Source organism: Protobothrops mucrosquamatus, unplaced genomic scaffold (assembly GCF_001527695.2).
Source record: "Protobothrops mucrosquamatus isolate PMUCROS unplaced genomic scaffold, P.Mucros_1.0 scaffold110, whole genome shotgun sequence".
In the NCBI taxonomy this organism is placed as follows: domain Eukaryota; kingdom Metazoa; phylum Chordata; class Lepidosauria; order Squamata; family Viperidae; genus Protobothrops; species Protobothrops mucrosquamatus.
In genome coordinates, this window is record NW_015386482.1 from 289,380 (window position 1) to 312,454 (window position 23,075).

At 34.3% G+C, this 23,075-nt stretch overlaps 1 protein-coding gene across 1 annotated transcript in view; it reads right to left on the reverse strand.

Moving 5' to 3' along the window:
* Nucleotides 1-23,075, reverse strand: part of SORCS3 (sortilin related VPS10 domain containing receptor 3) — a 476,983-nt gene that overhangs the window by 166,786 nt on the left and 287,122 nt on the right. The window contains exon 5 of the mRNA XM_015812775.1: nucleotides 16,262-16,335. Coding sequence (XP_015668261.1) covers nucleotides 16,262-16,335 — 74 coding nt within the window. The remainder of the gene's footprint in view (nucleotides 1-16,261; nucleotides 16,336-23,075) is intronic.

Sequence of the window (23,075 nt, forward strand, 5' to 3'; positions counted from 1 at the left end):
TTTGGTCAGGAATACATCAATGTAATAGTTGTGTGTGTGTGTGCTCTTGCGCACACGCACGCACAAAATGTGACCATGCACTTATAGCATCATATAGCATGTGACCATGCACTTATAGCATCATCAAAAACAGCAATGAAGCACAGAATGTGTAGACATTTTCTGCAGACAAAAAAGACTTTGCTTCACTGCATAGTTTGAAATGAAATACTCAAAGTATTCACACATTTCAACATCCTAATTTTTTGACTCTAAAAAATCCCTGGCAATTTGGGAAGATGATTATCGACACAGATAAGACAATGAAAATTAAGAACTGTAGTTTAGGTGACACAGACATGTTTGAGTGTCATATTTCACTAACATCTGCATTCTGATAACCCAGATTACTGTTACCATATGATAGCCTTTCATTTTAAAAATCTATGACAAATGCATTAATTCTAATATTGGGAAAGAACATCCAAAATTGCCCCCAAATTTGGGATCATGTGGAACCAGAATTTATGGAGAATAGCTCAGGATCTGGGGTGGAAAACCTGTGACCCTCCAGATCTTAAGTACAGTTCCAGCTGCTTCAGCCAGCAAAGAATGGATTTTTCATTTTTAAAAATGGACATAAATCTAGCAGAATGGAAATTAGCCCTGCAGCATGGAAAATAAAAGTGATTGGATTTATAGCAATGTTCGCAGTCCTAAAGTGAGCACTTGAATTTTAAAGTAACTCGTCTAGAAATATGCCCTGGAGTATAAGAGAAGTTTGTCATTGCCCTGCCCTGAAATGATAGAAGTGGGATTTCTTGTATAGATGAAGAATTTATTTTACTTAAAGGATAGAAGAATGTTGGGTCTGGTTTCCCTTTGCTAATGAAGTATAAGAAAAGAAGAGTTGGCACATCTTATCTCCAAGGAAGACTATAATAAACAAAATAATAGAAATGTCATCTAACGGATGGATTACTGGTTTGCTCATTCAAGAAAGTCAATGTATATGCTGGAGCTTTTAAAGTTTTCAATGATAAAAAATAATAAAATAATAATTAATTATGAAAACAGTCCAATATATCTCACATTCAACGTAGATCAACGTAGAAGAAGCATATGGACTTTGCCCCTTTACCCCTTTTTATCTGGCTAACATTTAGTTACTTAAATATAAAGACCCATATTTGGATTAGATTCGGAATAAAGCAAAGGATGAAGTGGATCAGGTCTATATACTTAATGTTGAATAACAAAGAACCATATATACAATTTATTAAGGGTACATATGTTCTAATCTTCAGAATCTCCACGTAATGTTTTTCAGTTTACATAACCACTTAAAAGCCAAAAAGAGCTACGAGTCAAGTACCTCTGAATAGAACTATGTATTTTTCCTATGATACTCTGTCTTATTGCCTCTGACAAAAAGCATATTGTACCTGAAATTAACTAGGTGTAGAGTATTGCCATACGGCATTCTTACTTTTCTCAAATCATCTTTTGAAGTTAACCTCTTTGTGTTCCTTTTTCTGGAACAGGTTCCACCCTGCTTATCTTTTTTGTGATTTTTCTCTTACAAATGCTGTTCTTTAATAATGTTGATGTTTTAATACTCTCTATGTGGAAGGTTCCCACAAAGTTCATTTAAAAGGCATACAACAAAGCACAGCATTCATCATTTTGATTGAACATGGGAATACATTATTTCCTATTGCACGATGATGACTGAGTGTCCATAAAAAGAGCTATAGTAATTTCACAGTTTAAAACATTTCAGGTTAGAATGTAGCTGGAAATCTTTGGGAGCATAATTTAATGAAATATTCTAGGCCAGTCCCAGTGGACTGAATTAACATCTGCAGTGCTAACTTCAGTGACTAGATTTTGAGGACGTTTGCAAAAGCAGGAATTAGGACGGTTAATGTGCAAGATAAGACAGAAAGTTGCCAGCTATCTTGTACTCAGCTAATTTCTTCTCTTCTCAGCAGAGGAACTGAAAGAAAAGAAAAATGTTCTATTTGCTTAATGCTCCCAAGGAACACATATAAAAGGTATAAAAGGGAAAGGAATGGAATGAAGCTGTGTTTTACAAAGACAAGAAATGTTATAGATGGACTGCTGATTTCCAAGGCTAAAGCAGCAGTTCCCCTCAAACTTACCAGGAATGTTGGTCATTCCAACCTCAACATACTGTATCAGAAAGGCACTCATTTAGGAAAGCTTAATTCAATAATATAAAAGTTATTATACAACAATCTGACTAACCCCAAAAATATGGTGAGAATCTTCCTTTCAAACATTCTTCCTGATGTACTTTATATATTAAATAGAAAAAAATCAGGCGATGTGACAGCTATAAATTCCTAAATTCTGATTTAAAGAAATTCATGTGCAATTGTTCATTATGCATCAGGAAGAATGTTTGAAGTAAACTTTTTTTATGAAAAGTTTGAGTTTTTTTATGATCTTAAGATGACACTGATCATAGTTGTTATTACAGTTTGCCACATAGTCAGCCATATGTTCAGACTGGTTTTGATATTTTTATCCACCTAACCAGTCCTTTCCAAGGACCTGAGATAGGCAGATGTTGATGTTTGATGGTGTTAAAGGTATCATTGCAGAATGTAAACTGTTCTGAATAAAGGTGCTTTTTACAATTGACCGATGGCAATTTTTTTCAATGTGAATGGTTCTCCAGCTGTTTTCAGATTGCATTCAAGGCATCCATTGCTCTTAGTACTACCTTTGCTTTCTTTTGCCATACAGGTCTATACAGGTCTTTGTATTTTGTTATCTTCTCTATTTTTTTTCTTCTATTCAGTTGTCTACAGGTTCTGCCACATCGACTATCCAAACTTTTTTGTCTTTCTTATCGAGAATTGTTAAATCTGGGATGTTATGTGGCAGGTGCCTATCTGTCTGAATTCTAAAGTCTTAGAGCATTTTATATTCTTCCTTTCAATTACTTTCTCTATTTTATGGTCCTACCAATTCTTGCTTGCAGGCAAATAGTATTCCTTGCAAATCTTCCAATGCATCGTTGTTGATACTTTATTATTATTGTTTGTTTATTTGCTAAACTTGTATGCCACCCATCTTGCTAGAGGTGACTGGAAATGAATGTCTAATGGATAGTGGAACTATAGGGATGACATACAGTGTTGTTTCTTGAAAGTTTGTTATTTCCAGCAGACTCTAGGGCAAACTTTTGAAATTATTCTATGTGGTAATGAATATGAAGACTACTTGAAGCAAGCAAAAGATGCTGTAGGCAATTTTACTTATGTTGAAAGCTAAAATAGAAAGGAGACTATGTCTCACTAACCATTGAAAGAGACTGACTTCTAAATAGAATGCCACCAATTTAACAGTTACTCTAGTTTCAATCAGTTACAGGAGGTAGCAGTGCTTATCAATCTTAGTTGATCTCAATAAAGCTAAGGATTAGTCCTGATTAGAAACTGAATCTCATAGTCATAGGCTAGATTAAGTTTTTTTAAGGCAATAGCAAATCACTTCATTAATGTTGCCAATGACACATTACGTACATGTCCATGTAAGCACCAAGAATTGAGTTCAACTCAAGAAACGTTTTACCTTTTTCCAACTATTAATTTTATACATTAATGCACAAATTATTTTTGTTTTTATCTTAAATATAATATGCATTGGTTCCTAGCAATAATTTGAGAGTAAATGTACTAGTGTGATCCATCAATTTTAATAAACTGCATTGAAAATCTCAGTGGCTTGCAAATGGTCAATTTTCTGCCTCTGTTTCATTCTTTTCATATGCATGAACATTTTTATTGTGAATATGACATATCTGATATGCTATGGTTCAATGATCTGGCTGGACTGTTAGGCAGGAAAATACACTTAGGAATGAAAAAAGGCTTGGCATTAGAACTTCATTTAATAAATTAGTTCAGCACAGAAAGATAAACGAAAATGAAAAAAAAGTTTAAAACCAATCCAGAGGACATGCCAGGAAGTACTTGATACAAATGCCAAGGATAAAGCTAATCCCATGATCCCCACTCTTATCTCTAACTATTTCAAGCCAAGATCACAGCTCTGCAAGCTGAATATTATATTCTCCAATGTGCCAAATTTCATATCTGTTAAAAAAAAGTATAACTTTCTTAAGGCATTTACAATGACCCAATCGAGAACCAAACAGAGACCAAAATTCACCATTATGCAAGCCAAAAAGAACAATAGCTTTTTCCTGCAGCTGTGTGGAAATTCCAAGTTTGCTGTTGCTGGAATAGACATGAGGAGTAGGAGATGGGGAGAGTGAGATTGAGAGCATACGAATGCTGGCAAACTCACTCAGAGAATATTTGGAGTTAAAATGACACCATAAAATATAAATGCAAATATAACATAAATATGTGTAATATTGTAATGCCATTTTCAGAATTTTCTAGTTTGGTGTTAAATATTGTACAGGAGCATGTGCTACTATGGAATGGCAAATTAATAAACAAGTGCACTTCAGAATGAAACTTGATGAGTTTGTTTATGTGTTTTTCATAGTCAATAAACTGAATTTTTAGGGGAGATTCAGTTAGGAAAATGCCTTTGCAGTCCATTTTTTTAATGTATTGTAGACTCTTCTCCCATTGCTTCCTGGGTGATAGCATATTTGAAGAAATTAAAGGTTACACTAATTAAAAGATACTAATATGGAATGTAGTGACAATATACTTGAAAAGAGGGTTTTATTTAAAAAAAGTACTAATTATATATTTCTGTAAACTTTAAACATAATTGTTCTTCAAAAGATTTTCTCCAAATTCAAGATAAACATTTTTCAGGAATAGTTGTTTCTGGATTACCTTACTTCCTTGGTATAGCAGAGTACTTATGTTCCCAGTAGAAGGAAATGATGTTCTTTCGAGAAAATAAAGTTTAGTTTTAATATAAAACATTTGCATACGGAATAAAATGTATCTAAAATAAACTTTTAAAAAGGGCATATCCGGAAGCTTTGTGTAGTGCATGGTACAGTGGCACAGGCAGTTATATGTATTCCTAGATGGATACATGTTACCCCTCTGCTCCATGAGCAATGTTGGATGCCAGTTTGCTTTTGGATCCAATTCAAGGTGCTGGTTTTGACCTTTAAAGCACTACACAGCATGGTCCAGGTTATCCAAGGGACTGCCTCTTTCCTATACATCTACCCATCCCATGAGTCTGGCAAGAATGGTATACTGCAGGTCCCATCTGCAAAATAGTTCCATCTGACAGAACTTAGAAAACCAGCTTTTTCTGCCATGACATCCACTCTCTGAAAGATCAGTCCTTCTCAGATGAGATTAGCCCCTATTCTTATGGCCTTCCAGAAAGCTCTCAACATGTGCTGTTGTTGTTTTTTCACAAAACCTGGGGACCCCTCATAACAGGAAATGGGAACATTGGTTGTATTATACGTAACATCTTCCCTCTCATGGTCTTGTTTCATCTATTGTTATAATTTTAATGGGCTTGTTCTGTTTTCTGCTTGGTTCAGCATTGAAGAGGCAGCAATAAAAACAAGTACTTCTTCATTGAGTCAAAACAGAAACTAACAAGCATTGCTCCACCCCTATTTATACATTCAACCCTGGGCGGCATCAGCCAATGAGAGCACAGCATTCTCCCGCTCAAATGCATAATAAACAGCCTTGTAGACAGCAAATCTGGCTAGCAGGCCATGTGGTCTGCTAACCGTTCCTACACAGATCCCAGCCACCTGCTTCATAAATTTAACTCAGTACATTACACCCCTCCCCCTTGGCTCTTTGACACTTACAAAACATTGTTTGTTGTTCAAAGATTACACACATTCAAAAGGCATAATAGCACTCAGTGGTACATAGTCCTTACAATATACTTAAACATTTCAGTTTGTAAGAAAGCACATAAGTATTTAATTTCCAAAGAAACATTTAAGTTTGCACTAAAGTACATAAGCATTTTAAGTTTGCAATGAGTAAAACCTTACGTAGTCCTTTAAAAATTTTGGTGGGCCTTTTGCCCACTCCGAACATCTCGGACCTGCTGCCAGCTCCTGATCTGCAAGCTCGCCTGCCAAGCTTGGCAGACCGGGGCTGTGTGACCTGTTTCACACGGGTAAAGCTGATTTGTGAAGGTTGGCCTGTTCCAGTAGACCCAAGCCTTTGTCCATTTCCCTGTGGTTGGCCTGTTCTGGTAGGCCTGAGCCAGAATTCCATGGTGGTGGAGTAGCATCCACCAGATCGACGTGAAAAGCCGATTGAGAGCAATGTTCCGTGGGCGCAATGCCTGAAGCAGGAGCGGCATGAAAAGCTGATTGAGAGCAATGAATTCGGAGAGTTTTCCGATCTTCGCCATGGTGAATCTTTCATGGCCTTTTCAATGCCTCGTGCTGCGCAGGCTTCCATGGGACTTCCAGAGCGAAACCTTGGAAGCACTCTCCTCCAGCGTTTTCATACTGGCAGGATAGAGTGAGGGGGTGGAACGCCATTCCAACCAAGTGCTTGCTAGGCCTTTCCCCCGTAGTGACTCAGCTCTTCAAATTGCAGCAGCACGATCCCACCTTCATCGCCAATGTTCTGTTTTCTGCTTGGTTCAGCATTGAAGAGGCAGCAATAGAAACAAGTACTTCTTTATTGAAGTCAAAACAGAAACTAACAAGCATTGCTCCACCCCTATTTATACATTCAACCCTGGGCGGTGTCAGCCAATGAGAGCACAGCATTCTCCCGCTCAAATGCATAATAAACAGCCTTGTAGACAGCAAGTCTGGCTAGCAGGCCATGTGGTCTGCTAACTGTTCCTACACAGATCCCAGCCAACTGCTTCATAAATTTAACTCAATACATTACAGGGCTTATGCAATGTTTTAATTCCTGGTTTTACTGTACACCACTAAGATTCACCTCAGGTGAGATAGACAGCCAAATACATTTGATAAATAAATATTACCTACAATCTAAAAGTCTTGCTGAAAGATTCCTGGATTAAAACACAACACATAGCAGAACATACCCATCCGTCCAGTAGCAAAATATAGTTTAAATTTTTTCCATGCTTTTCTTTCAAGGAATATAAAGTTGTTCCACAAAAAGTAAGTAAATCCTGATCTAGTAACCAGTAGAAAGAAATCTGCCTAAAGAAGAAGGCATAAAAATACCAGTAGTTTTCTTTCCTTCAGAGCACATACATTTAACAAATTTGGGCCAGTGTCAGTTTTAATTTTTCTAGACAGACTTGAGAAGAAGTAAACTACAATTTGAAACATGATTGTAAGAATGAATTTTCATTTGAAGGGTATGAGTGTGAATTTGGGCACAATTCTACAAAAAACGAGAGCAGTGACATAGTCATTGCCACTGAACCTTACTTTAAATAATATTATTTTCACCCCTTCAACAGAAGTGGTTGTACTTCAGCTGAAAGCTAAAATGCTAAATTTAGCATGGGAAACCAGTTGCTCACGTCACGTGTATGTTGTTAGTAAACCTCAGTCTAACATAGTATCATGCCATCATAAAATACAAGTAGTGACTGCATGAATTTTATATTTTCTTCATATTCTGCTGCCACTTTCCATGTGTACTCCTCCTCTGAAGAGAGGAACCTATTCAATGTACACTCCCAGCACCTGGCTTTGCATTATATTTCCATTATATTTCCAGGCTTTCTACATCCAGTTAGACTAGAAATGTCAAGTAGTATTTGGACCAGGTAGTATTTAGGTGGATCATGAGGCAATCCAATTACTTTATCTATAATTAAAGTGGGGTATTTATAGCTGGGATTGCTCGTTATAAAAATTGTAATATTATAGGAAAGCAAACAAGTAGATTTCTAATCAGTGTAGAAAAGCTGGGTAGAATATTGGAAAACAAAGGTTGAATTAATTTGTGTGCATAACATCATGTAAGATGATATATGATAGCACTGGGTAATGCCCAGAAGATGTTCTGCAAACAGCAGGTTCTAGGCTTGAATACAAAATATTTTCAGGTTTAAATGGCTGATATTTTTATTAGAAGGTAGCTGAAAAGAATCTTCAGTGTTTTGTTTTATCATAGCATGCTGATAGATTATTTGAGGACAATGTTCATATTCTGCATGTATCATATAGTGTGCAAAATTAAAAGTGAAAGCTTCATTTGAGGTTTTTACATATTTACGGCTATTTATAGCCATACTGAAGGTGGGAAATGGTATGTATCTGCTGTTTTTAATTATCATACTCACAATACCTGAAAATCCACAATGAGAGTTTCTTATGGGACTTTTAGTCTAAAACTTCTAAAAGGTATACCATTTCCTACCCATGAAAACATATACACATGCTCATCACCACACAGATTTTTGGGGTAAGCAACATTATTAAAGAAAATAAATAAGAAATCATGAGGCAAAGTAGTTATTGCATAAAAAAAAAAAAGGAAATCTAGTTTACACTAAACCATTCAATACTTTCCTATCTTTGTATATCATCCTTACTTCTACACAGTCCATATACTTCTTCATGCACAGCCTCTTGTTTCTTAAATTTTTCTGCTCTCTCTTTTAAAGAATGTCATCAACACTATCCCACTAAGACTTTCTTGGTCTTCACCGTTCTTATGTCCCTTTCATTCTTTCTTCATTTATTAGTGTTATGATTTGTTCCTCAATAATGATGAAAGCATTTTAACATGCTTCATTCTTATTATTTAATTTTTGTATTCGATTCGCATTCCAATAAAGGAGAATATTTGTAGCTCAGGGTTGACATGAGGGCGCCCTTGGTGCTTTCTGAACTTTATTGTTTTCTTGCAGGCATTTTATTACCAAAACCAGGTAATGTCATCAGTGCTAGTCTTTTTTTCTTTATATATGTCATGTCTCTACTGATAGTGCCCAGTCTCTCCATGTGCTCTGGCATGATGGCCTGTTCCAGCTGTTCCTTGAAATGTGCTATGATGTACAGATATTTGTTTAATCTGAGGTGTGCATCTGGAATCATGAGCAGTATCAATTTTTTTGCCCACTTTCTTGCACTATTTTCCATCCAGCTGTGCAGTTGACTGGAGGTTTATATTTGACCATGGTAGGTAGGGAATGTTGTCATAGGCATTCATGCAGGAATAAAAGTGCTCCTGCAGGCAACTTTTTCTCATTTGTGTGCTTTCTGAAGCATTTGACACCCATATGTGTCAAATACAGCAGAATACTTGTAGCTCAGGGTTGAATTGAGGAGGCCTTGGTGCTCTTTCGGCTTGGTTGCTTTCTTGCAGACGTTTCATTACCCAAACTAGGTAACCTCATCAATGCTAGACCTAGTTTGGGTAATGAAATGTCTGCAATAAGCAACCAAGCTCAGAGAGTACCAAGGACCTCTCAATTCATATTCATTCAGCCTCCATTAATTTTGGATTCCATTTCTTTTCATTTTACTATAAATATTTCTTAATATCCTATCTCCACTGAACTCTAATTACTTTTATGTTCCTCCTTAATATGCAATATCCAGTTCCATCCCAAATGATCCAAGGATTCGTTTTTCTCAACATACCACATATCTTTCTACTAAAATCTGCATGAACCAAAGTGCACATTTTAATCTACTTTCTCTGGTTCTTTACATATAATGTAATTTGCAATGATATACTCATTTTTATTGCAAACACAAGTTCCTCAATCTTTTATACATTAATGGTCCAATCCATATTCCTCATTCCATAATACAATGTAACTAACATTTTCAGCAAAATATTTGGATACTCAACCAAAATCATGGCGTTGTTCAGAGTGCATACATATTTCTGTTCCAACCAACACAGCTCTAATGTCACCATAAACACCTCATATACTTTTATCTATCCAGACATTAAACAACAATATTTTGTTACTCCAAGTTCAGTTATAATTGATTCATTAAGTTTTCCATCTCATTTCCATCAATTTTAAATAGGGATAATTTTAATTCGAATCTTAATTAACTATACAGCGACAAATATTTGGTTTTTAATTGGTTTTATGGGGAATGGCGTTTGTGTGTTTTAATATGCTGTGAGCCGCCCTGAGTCCTATAGGGAGAAGGGCGGCATATAAGTTTAAAAATAATAAAAATAATAATAATAATAATAATAATATAGTACTTGTAGTGCATTCAGCAATCTACCTTCAATTCCATATTATATAAATCAACAAGCTTTATAAATTTTCTGAATTTTCCAAATTTTTGTTCATTATCACCACTGATACTTTCTCAATAAAAATTTTACAAACATCTGCTCAGGCACACTTAACAAATCAATGCCCCTGTGGTTTTGCATTTATACCTACTATAAATGCATTCAGATTCAGACTTCATGCACACATTAAATATGTTGTACAGCCAGTCTATAAACAAGCAACATCCATATTTTAACAGTTCCCCAGTTACAGCTGCAGCATCACCAATTTTCAGTTGTCACAGCATTTATGACTTACTTACTACTTTTCATTAGGTTTTTGTAGACATTAACATTTATACCATTTGTTTTTATTCTGTTATTTGATATGTCACTATCAATCCCATACAGATCATTAAAATACTTTTTCCATCATTCCCTCACTCAAGTTTAATCTCAAATCATTTTCTCACATTCATTTTTAATTCTTATTAATTGGTTAGAAGTTCCTTGTTCAGCTTTTTCTACCCATTTCCAAAATTGTTTTAAAAAAATCTGTTTCCCTCTTTTAATTTTCTCTTCCTTATCTTTTTGACTACCTCTGTTTAATTGTTTTTCCTAAACATTGTGCAATATCTTTCTTTATCTACACACGATGGTGGTATAAATAATGGTGGTCTATTCCATGTTCAGAGCCACCAATCATCCTTGTATTCTTCACTAATTCAATCTTCCAGCTTAAGGAATTAGCTGTCATGCATTTTTAATCATTTGTTTTTCATGTAATACATGTAAATAGATTTAAACCATGTATCTGAGATATGATTGCATACCCTTTAATTCATAGAATATGATAGCACTTTTGGTATTCTTCCAAAGGAGAGTAGAGTTGAATGACCTAGAAATTGGATAAACAATTTAAACAATCTGGGTGAATATGAAGGTTACAATTTTCATGCCCTTTCAAAATCACTTTGAACTATAATTCAATGCATAACTAGCTGTATATTTCCTTATCTAGAGCCTCCCAATTAGAGTAATGAGAGTTTATTTACCAAAATGACCTCTACTACCTCCTATATGTAGTTCACTTTCCTACAGAGATTCCATATTATCCTTGCATACTTTTTGTTTGTTTCTGAACAGATTGTTGTATTTCAAATTAAATACTGGACAATTTTTAAAAAGAAATAAAATTAATGGTACTTATTTGAGATGGAAAACCATTATTTAAAAGAACTTTGCCTGACAGCAGTGCTTTTTTTTTTTTGTAAAGAAAAAAAAGGTGCTGGAACTCACACATGTCATACAACCCATCTTGCCTACCCTACAAAGTTCCATCCAAAAAAGTACCTGAACTCCGTTCTGGGCGTTCTATGACAAAAAAAAAAAGCCCTGCCTGACAGTATGCCAGCTTAAAACAGTGAAAATGGAATGATAGGACACTTGTTTACAGGCACAATGTGTAGGCATTATTTCTGGAGTCACAGTTTCTTAGGGCAAAGATGACACTTGCAGCAACAATTAATCATTCTGCACCCCAATCTATGAACAATACATGTATACCTTTTATATAGAGAGCTTTTATCCAGCAATTCATTAATTTCGTATAAAGTCCAAATAATGCAACTGCGTTAAACTTGTTCAGTTATTGTAAGTACAGCAAGAAAACACAACTGTTCTCATTACTGGCAAAACCTGTTATGTTAGAGGGAAAAGTATTTGATTGCAACTGAAATAACCTACTTTATTTAAAGAACAATGGTATATCATGGTCTGTGTATCTGAAATTCTTCTGTAACCTCATGTCTCCTCTGCTTAATAACGGCAAAATTAAACTAAGCTTCTTCTAAAGATGAGACTCTGGGGAATCCCAGGAAACAAAAGAGCAGGAGTTTCAATTCTCTCTTCTTGCTGAGAATAGATTCTGCCTCATATAGCCGCTGATGTATAGTCATCTTAAAAGAGTTGGTTAATTTCCAATGGGAAAAGGCATAAAAGAAGAATCTCCTTATCTTTAATGGAATGTTACTGAACTATACAAAATGGCTCACATTCAAAATAAGTAGAGAAAAGTCTTGTCTGTTTTGCCATGATAAGAAACGATGTTTAGTATACAGCGTGCATTCTACTTAATCTGCTAAATATGAGAACTCTTTAAAGTCAGAGATAGGGACACTCCCAGATGTTTTGTAGCACTATTTGTTAAACAATAAAATTAAAATAATCAGACTCTAACTGGATTAAGCAATTGTATTTAATCTTGTCATTCAAACCCAAGAGTTATTCCCAATAAATCTGGAAATGCAAGAAAATTCATGACATTTCAAAGCATTTTACACATTGGTTACACTTGAAGATAATGCACAAAGTTCAGTTTTGTAATGCACTCTCTTCCTTTGCTTCTTGTAGCCACAGGAGATCAAAACCATCCTCTTTTTTAATTAATCGTGGTTTGCCAACACATTCTTTGGTTAATGGTAATAATAGCTTATTAAAATAAGCCAAACTCAAAGCCTGGCAATGTTAAGCCAGCTAATAACATTTAGGAGAAAGTAAAATATATATTTTAAAATGCAAATTAAAAAATAGCAATAAAATTAAAATTGGTAACAACTGTATAGCTGAGCAATTATGTGGATAATTCCCCAAAAACATTCAGGAAATCATCCAGATCCATCAGACCATTTTCATCTGGTCTTAACATTATAGAACTTTATATTGGTCTTCTGTATAAATCTGATGAAGGAGTAACCTGTGTAGGAAAATGAAGTCATACTTCAAATCATTAACTTCATTCAAACAGAAATTCAAACCCAACATTTATCACACAAATACTAGATTGGAAAGCCTAGTATTTGCATAAGCAAGACCTCTTAAGCCATCCCTTAAGACAAGACTTCTTAAGCCATCCCTAAGTGGAAATCAGACCAGAAAAAAAACTTATGACACTCCAATTGTATTACCCAAGTTACCCCAGCTAGCTTCGGAAGAGACTGTCAGACAGAAGAGTGAAACACCAGTTGTCACTTCTATTTCTAATACATATGAAGCATTGCTACTAGTTTCTTTGCATTTATGTTGAGATAAAAAGCCTACATCTATAACCAAACTCCCTTTAAACTACTAGATGGTAGGACAGTGGGGGGGGGGACCAATAAACCTTTGTAGTATTAACTATCCAGTTAAACAACATGTGTTCCAAATTGGCAAAATGCAATATGGAATATTTATGTAGACTTCCTTGACCTTCAAACCTAGATTGCCATCCCACAAAATTGGCAGAAATAAACTGCCTTCTCTTCCAGCATCCAGATTCTGGATTTATATGAAATACATATAAATTTAGTAAATAAATCAACTGATCTGACATTAAAATATCAATTTCAATTTAAAGGGGTAACCATTATTACTTTGTCTTCTTTAGTTAAGCCTCCTCCTTAAAGGAAGAGACTATCAGCATGGGCCTGCTCTCCATTTGTTGATGCTTATTTAATACCAATGCTGTTTCCCATAGCCTACCCTACCAGGCCCAGACAAACTAGCAGTCCAGATTTCCTCCCACCCCATCATGAACCATTGCACTGAACCTAAAGACCTTTATTTGGGGTTTCAAAAGGATAAAATCCTTTTCTTTTGAGTTCTTTTCCAGTTCCTGTTAAGATTATACTTTAAAGGGTCTTGGTAAAATTATAAAAAAACAATAAGAATAATTTCTTGCCTGAAAAAGCTGGAAAACTAAAAACTACTGACACCTAGTAGAGAATTAGAACATAGCACATTAACAACAATGCCAGAAACAAAGAAAAATCTGTTCCCTTGAACTCTAATAACCTTTAAGAAGACAGCTGCTGGGAACAAAGAAAAGAATACATACTGGGCCAGCTATAAGATTAGAAAGTGTCTGAAGGAAAAGAAATACTCTGATTGTTGTCTAAACTCAAGAATTGTTTACAGAAAAAGAAAAACTTTGATTTTTGACTAATCTTTTAGGAGGGGATTTACAGGAAGGATTCAAGGTGGCTAAATATACTGAACTGCAATTTTGACTGGTTGACAACTGACTCCTGAATGAAAGAACTGTTACAAAACATTGATTTTACCGAAGCCTTGACAACTGGAAATACAGTGAATTATAAAAACTTTATATAAAGATAAGAACTATACAAAACTGGACTGTTCAGATTTTAACTTTTGGCTGGTATGACAAGGGTAATTACAGAGACTATGGCACTGATGATGGATTATTTGAAAGGGGAAGATAACATGGATATGGCATACTTATCAAAAAAAGACAGAAAACCACATTTAATATCTACTCCTGGAGGACTCAGCCTGGAATATCAAAGACCTCCAAAAGCAACATTTCAAGCAAGACAAATACTCTCCAAGAGGAAATTTATGTAATGTTATGACAGATACAAATGACAATAATTTTAAACCATGAAGAGATTAAACATAACTTTGATGACATAAATGAGCACATTTCTAATCTAAATTCACAATGAAAAAATACTCAGAAAATGATAGTAAAAATGAACAAACAAATCAGACAACAGAACACAAACTAGAAAAAAATGACTTAATCACCGAAGCTACAAATGAAGAGAATTATAATTTAATACAAACAGGAAAAAAGTTACAAGACTTGGACATAACAACAAAAATGGGCAATATACCTTATTCATTAGAACGTCAAAATAAACCTGAGGATAAGAAAGAAAACTTAACAAAACAGACACTGCTAGGAGAATCATTGTTTGGGAGGCAAAAAGCATATATTTTATGTACTCTGTCTTCTTGACTCCCAACAGCATTTACAAAAATACAAGAACTTTCTGGCAAACAAAAATAACAATTTGGACAGCTATTTGGCAAAAGAAGAAGGCCAGAGACAGATTCAAGAGATATGATTCACCCTACCAGATGGAATATTACACGAACAAACGCTTGTTTGAATACAGTTAAATGAACAGAAAACTTTGGCTATAAAGGAGCCTTACAATAAGAGGGATAAGAGATATAAGTAATATAGTACTTTTGATAATATATAAATGTAAAAATATTGAGATGATGTATGTGAATAAAAAGTTTGAATTTCAAAGATAAATTAAGTTTGAAGAGAATTAGGATTAAGGAATGATTGAAATATTGAGGGGAAATTAAGCTTAAATAAGAACTTTGAAAAAAGGATATATAGTGTTTTAACAAATTAACTTTTACAAATATAAGAGAAATATAAACTGATCAGAAAAGATGTTATAGGTAGATGTCATAAGATAGATAAGCAGTATAGTATTTTTATAACATATGAAATATGAAAACATTGGGATGATGTATTAAAATGAAAAATTTGGATATTTAGACGTTAAATACTGAGAAAATTATGACTGATAAGAATTGTTCGAATATTAAGGAGAAATTAAGCTTAAAAAAGATTTATGAAAATAGGATATATGGTGAATCAATAAGCTGATTTTTATAAAAATAACAAGTTGATAAGAAAAAATGTCACATATGGACGCTACTATTGTTGGTACAAACATGGAAGAAAATTTTCATATTTAATCATTTATGCATTGAAAATATTAAAAATTATATGTTTAAGGTTGAAGGAGAATGCTATTGGGAGAAGAGAAGATCAAACAAATATAATATTAATCAATATACTAATTATGGAAGTATATTAATTATTATTGACTGTTAATTAACTACTATTAATTTCTGTGCATGTGTGTTTTTTTAATTTATGAACCAAGACAACACACTGTACACAGTGGTGGGATTCAAATATGTGAACAATCAGTTCTCTGTGTGGATGCCGCTTCCGGAAGTCCATTCTGGGCCTGGGCAACAAAAAAATTAGCTACCGGTTCTGCCGAAGTGGTGCGAACTGGCTGAATTCCCTACTGGCTGTACACCAGGCACTAAGGATTGTTATTGTAAAAAAAATCAATAAAACATTTTTTTTAAAAAAGGAAACTTAATAGAGACACCTCTTCCCTCCTGTCCTGGATAAAATAAACTAACAGGACAATGTATTCCAAAAAAAATCTTCTATGCAATATTATAGAATTCTAATATGTCATACATGGATATGCAGTTTTAATACAAGGCAAGGAACTCACCAATAAAATCGGTTTGGTGTGATCCGTTCATGCATGATCTGCCATCTCCTTCCAAAATCCATAGAACTGTACAGCTGTAAGATATTAAGAACCAAATTAAGTAAAACTATAACTATGGCAGACTTAGTGTTAGTCCACTGCAACAAAAGTGACAATACATCTGACTGTCCTTTAGGTCCTGCTAAAGCGCTACATCTAGATGACCTTGGCTGATTTTCAAAAAATTAAGTCGGGTTGTAGAATTGAATGGTAAAATTATAGGAAAGAATACCAGGACTTATTTAGGGTAGATCGGCAATTTTTTAAAAAAGCAAACAAATAAAGAAGCAGAACAAAATCTTATTTTGGTGGCCGTCATGAAATTACTAAGAAACCAACACCACTGTAAAGAAAATTTATATTTAAAAAGACTACACAAATTTTGTGTGTGTTTGTATGTGTATAGGGAGAAAGAGAGAGAATGTATAATGGATAGATTTTTCTTCATCTTAATGTTTTCTCACAAGTGCAGGGTCTGCTTTTTTTCACATGAACTAAGTGTTGGTTGCGAACAGAATTGACTGGCTGGCTTGTCACTCAAGCCTGGCATCATAGGTTGAGAGGGAGTGACTGGCCCAAAGTCACTCAGTCAGCTTTCATGCCTCAGGCAGAACTACATAGTCTCTAGGTTTTTAGCTTGGTGCCTTAACCATTAGACCAAACTGGCAAGAATAAATCTGTCATTTTCTTGTCATTTAATAACAGGCTGGAAGTTGCACATGGATAATGTTGAAATAAATTTTCTACTGAACTTCTTTTCTTGAAAAAAATCCCACTGCAAGGGTCAAATAGATATGTACTGAGTATTTTACATACATTTGAAATTTAATAATAAAGGCATTCAGACATTATATTTAGGGCTTTCATTATATCATTTCACTGATATTCAGACAATTCGTTTTGAAAATTTATTACTATGGGTTTTTTTGTTTTTGTTTTTTTATATTTTTTATTTTTCAAACAGACAAAATACACAATACACAATACATTTTCTTTTTTCCTTAACAATACTATGTCCTATATCTCTTACGTTTATTAACAATTATTTACATTACTTCTCTTACTTTTTTATTCCTCAATTCTAACCAACTATAATACATGTCCCATACCTCGTAAAATTCAGTAACTTCTTTGTCTTTCATTTCTAAAGTTAGTTTGTTCATTTCCGCACAGTCTAAAATCTTTTCTATAATCTTTGCACTTGTTGGTATGCTTTCATTTTTCCAATGTTGCGCATATGTAATACCTGCCGCCGTTATAATATGTATAATGATGTATTGGAGTCATTTTTCAATTTTTGGATTATACCTAGTAAAAATATTTTGGGCTTGAATTCAATTTGTCTTGTTATTTCCAATATCCATCTTCTTATCTGCTCCCAGTAAATTTTTGCTTTGGGGCATTGCCACCACATATGGTAGAATGTTCCCTCATTGTTTTTGCATTTCCAGCAATCTGGATTCATATTCTTATAAATTTTAGCCAATCTCGCCGGTACTAGATGCCATCTGTAAAACATTTTAATTTGGTTTTCTTTATACGCAGTTGACAATGTTAATTTGCAATTTACGTTCCAAATTCTTTCCCATTCATCTAGTCCTATATTTCTACCTATATTTCTGCCCCATGCTATCATCGGGCCCTTTACTATTTCTTCTTCAAATTCAATTTCTAATAGGAATTTATAGGCTTTTGTTAAAAAAATTTCTTAAATTTTTATCAATATCAATATTGTTTATCAATATTTTATCCAATTGCTGTAATGTTTGATATATCCCATACTCCTCCATATCTTTATTATATTTTGATTTTATCTGTGCATATGGCCACCAATCGATAATTATTCCCTGTTCTTTTAATTCATCTCTTGATCTTAACTTCCCTTGGTTATCTAATAATTCTTTATACCTAATCATTTTTGTTTTATCTAATGTGTTTGGATGAATCATCGCCTCCATTGGTGAAATCCAAATTGGAATTTTCGTAGAGTATTTTTTTTATTTTTCCCCATATCCAAATTAATGCATCCCTTATCTGATGTTGGAAGAAATATGTATGAATTTTCTTATCTTTCCCCCATAGAAAAGTGTGCCATCCAGCTTGTAGATCGTGACCTTCAATTGTAAGGACAATTTTATTTTCTAAATTTATCCAGTCACTGATCCAAAGCAATCCAGCTGCTTGGTAGTAAATTTCCCATTTTGGGAGTCCAAGGCCGCCTCTACTTCTACTATCCTGTAACTCTTTAGCATTTATTCGTGCTTTTTTACCTAGCCATATAAATTTATTAATCATTTATTTAATTCATAAAAAAAAAAAATCCCCAGTTTTATTGGAACTGTTTGAAAGAGTTGGTTAAACATTCATTTTAATCGCCAAAATCCTTCCTAACATTGATAATTGTAATTTTCCCCAAATCTCTAAATATTTTTGTATACATAGTACCAATTTTTTATAATTATCTTCTTTTATTGAGGAACATCTTGTGGTGAGCCAAATTCCCAAATATTTAACCTTTTTTACTATTTGCAACCCCAAATTTTCTTCTAATCCCCTTTTTTGTTTTTCAGTTAAGTTTTTAACTAGTATTTTAGTCTTTTCTTTGTTTATTTTTAGTCCTGCCACCATTCCATAATTCTCTATTTCATCTAATAAAATTCTACCTCTTTCAAACGGTTCCTCTATAAAAAACACCAAATCATCTGCGAATGCCTGTATCTTATATTCTTCTGTTTTAATCCTTAATCCCCTTATCTCTTTGTTATTTTTAATTTTAGTTAGTAGCACTTCTAACATTAGAATAAAAAGTAGAGGTGACATTGGACATCCCTGTCTTACACCCTTGTTAATTTCAATCTTCTCTGTAATTTCCCCATTTATTATTACTCAGGCCTTTTGTGTTCTATATATTGACTTTATCATTTGTTCAAATTTCTCGCCAAATTTCATATTTTCTAGCTGTTGGAACATATTACTATGTTTACTGTTATAATCAACTCCCAATTTCATTAAATAAAATCCTGCTGGTGTTATTCTATGTCCTATTCATCTCATCTGGTGTGAAACCAAACTGATATTAAACAATGAGTACTCAATTTTTTCAGGCCAAACACAGAAAGCAATGTCAGCAATCTGAGAAAGTCTTAAAGTAAAATTAGGTATAAATATAATCAGAAAAAGAATATTACCAGGGAACAATATAAAATCTGGACATAAAATTAGAATGTTAGAATGACTATCTTACATCTTTCTGGAAGTACTTGCACTGTAGGGCCAGCTCTACAATTAGGCACAGTAAAATAAATATTATATTATCAAAGATACTTTCTTTTAGTTCCCTGTATAGGCACTTCTGGAATTTTCTGTTTTATATATCAGATGTTGATCTTAACCACTTTTACTAGCTAGTGCAATGCCCAGCCTTACAGTCTTGGTTATAATACCCTCCTGGGGAAATCATAATTACTAATCATAATTAATAATTAAACCTTTGCTTCTATTTCCAATTGGAAGGGAATTGTTTTGTTGCATGATGAAAAAAAATAGTCAATACGTTTGAATTTATCCTGCATTTATTTTGAATGGAGATTTAGCTTATTTGTTTAAGATGTGAATACATTTTGGATTTAAACTGTAATCTATTTGGGCACATCAATCATTATATGTAAGCTTCTTTGTTGCTGAAGGCATTATATGATTGTGTTTTAATGACTTTTCAAATTTTTAATTCCATTCTTGTTTTCTTGTTGTTATTCGTTAGAAATAGGATATAAAAGCATTAAAAGTAAAGTAAAACAAGATACCAATTATACCGTATCTGGGGATATGCCAATATTATTCTAAATATTATTCTATTTATAACGTGTGGAAGAAGGAACACAAAAGTAGAAATGGCAGAAAAACAAAACATAAGTTTATAGCTTCCATGGCAACACTATTAAATGCTCTGACAGAGATTACACTATTAAATGCTCTGACAGAGATTACACCTCACAACATATCAGAGAATGGCAGAATGTCTCTAGAGTCCCAATTAAAAGCAACCCCCTCCAACCTTCCATCTTCAGCTTTCTTAAAGGCACATATTCAAATTCCGTTATGTACTTTCCAAGTGTGTTTTATTAAAATACCAACCAACGGAAAAGAAGGAGAAGGCACAGCATCCTCCCAAACACTGACAACATTAGGGACTATACACCCAGTTTTTCTGGGATAATGTAGTTGCAATCTAGCCAAGCAAAGCAGTGTTTGAGCAAAACTAAAAGGCCATCTACACAGTTTACTTGTCCCAGTGTGCAGACACTGCACTCAGCAGATAGGTTGCTAAATAAGTGTTCTTAAAAAGATGAAATTTCAGACAGGGATCTAGCTTGTAAGGCTTACTCCGTCTTTTTTTTTCTTCAATTGTTTTATAGATTAAAGTTAGATTTTAGTCAGTATAAAAATAGTTATATTAAAGTATGCATAATGTAGTTAAAATCAACTTGAAAATGTGACAGATAAAGTGACTGCAGAAGCCAGGGTCCAGCACCCCTTGAAGCCAACAAATGTGAAATGCAAATCAACCTACTGAAAACTCACACAAAAACACACAATATATACCCTATAATTAATAAATGCAGCCCATGACTGAACATAAAGAAATGGTGCCATAGCAATTCTCCTGCATCAGTTGGGTAAGCCTCTTTCTCTGACTATCCTAAATTGTCCACAAGGAACATCATGCTTAATACGCAAAATAGCAGGTCCAGACTGGAATACCTAAAGCCATCTTCAGGATGACTCGTGCTAGAGATAATATCAGGAGGAATGTCCTTGGCAAATGATTGTAGCAAATAGACTTCCAGAGAGTTGAAAGCAAGACCTCTTCAAGAAATATATACACATGTTGATTTCTACTTACCTTGAAAAGAGGCCATCATATAGAATTAATCTATAGAAATAAATTATACAAATTATAAATCCATAATCTGATACCCTTGTTACCTAAATTTGCTAATAAGATTAAAACCTAAACTGCCCTGTAATCTAACTTTAATAACGACCATTCTCTATATTTATTCACTATGGCTTCCAACAACTACAACTACCCTTAGATATGTTGGATTACAACTCTTTTCAGCCCAACCTCAATTTCCGTTGTTATTGAATAAGGATGGTGGGTATACATTTGGGCAAAAATGTTCAACAATTCACCCAAATAAAAAAACAATAATTAGAGTCAAGACAGAGTGATTGCAAAGGGTGAATGCTATACTCCAGTGGTGGCAAACCTATGGCACGGGTGCCAGAGGCGGCACTCAGAGCCTTCTCTGTGGGCACACGTGCCGTCGCCCCAGTCCTAGGCCTTCAGATGGGTTTTATAAAACCTTTTCACTTTAGGCCTCCACCGCCATGTGCAAAAAAAAAAAGGTTAAATCAATCAGTCAATTTCAACTTCTCGTGGGAAAAAAAATCTTGCAAAGTTGGAATTGATTGATTGAACTTTTTAGTCCCACCCAGTCTGCCATTACCACCACAGCCATGCCCAGCCAATGGGCCATGCCCAGCCAATGGGCCACACCCAGCCAATGGGCCACACCCAGCCAATGGGCCATACCCACCCGGCACCCGACGATGCATAAGTGGGTTTTGGGTTGCAGTTTGGGCACTCGGTCTCTAAAAGATTCACCATCACTGCTATAGTCAAAAATACCTTGCTCAAAGGAAAATGGATGGTTCCAAATAACTTAAGCCTTTAAAGGTCAATATTAATGCTTCAGATTGGCCACAAGCAAATTTATCCCCAAAAAAGTATGATTGGATAGTTTGTGATATGTTGAGTGTAAAAAATATAATTTTATCCATTCAAATGGATATCCATTCTTCATGTATCACTGGAAAGAAACAACCAATTGTTGTGGTATGTGAATTCTGAGACTTAAGGGCTCATAATAACATTTGGCAATACTGCGTTACATAACTCAAGTCTTCTTCTTTTCTACCAAAGACTAGAGCAAGTGCATGTTATTTGGGTTGAGTTTTTTCCATTTCTTTTAAATAGCTTCATGTTATGAAGCACTAACCCTTTCATTGCAGTTAATCATGTGCCCTACAGTTATTTGTTCAAAAGCATCCCGTCTATCATTGTGGGAACTCAATAATTCTAGTGGTAGTGGAGTGGGAGGTTTTTTTAAAAAATAAATAAATTAATGAATTTTTATTTCAGGATGATTCATGCGAGAAGGATTCAACTGAACTTGTAGTTTTTAGGTAAATTCACAGAAAGAGTTAAGGAAGCTATTCATTTGATAGCACTGGACTTTACTTTTTTCCTTCCTTTCTAGCAATCACTTATGAATTTCTATGGAAATTAGATTATCAAGAAAAGCCACTGTTATACTGTGTTATTCTTAAGAGGGAGAGGAAAAAGATCCCCTTATTCCACCTTTGATTCATCACCGCCTGCATGCTATTAATCATGTATATAAACAGAAAGGTCAATTACACATTATTTAAAGTAAACCAGTAAACAAAAGGATTCTTTGAGCATAAATGTGGAGTGTCCTTGCTTGTGGGACCCAAAGGAGATGTCAAATGCAGCCAAGAGAAATAAAGTCATTTGCAGTCAATTGCTATGCAGGGTGAAGGAAAGCAAGCAGGTTTATTGTGATTTGTGTGTATCATTTTGATAAGAAGTTTTTCTAGTGCCTTTCAAGATGATATTACAAATAATATATCATTTCAGGGATCTAATTTTTAACATGAGAACAGATACACTACCACATGGAATAGC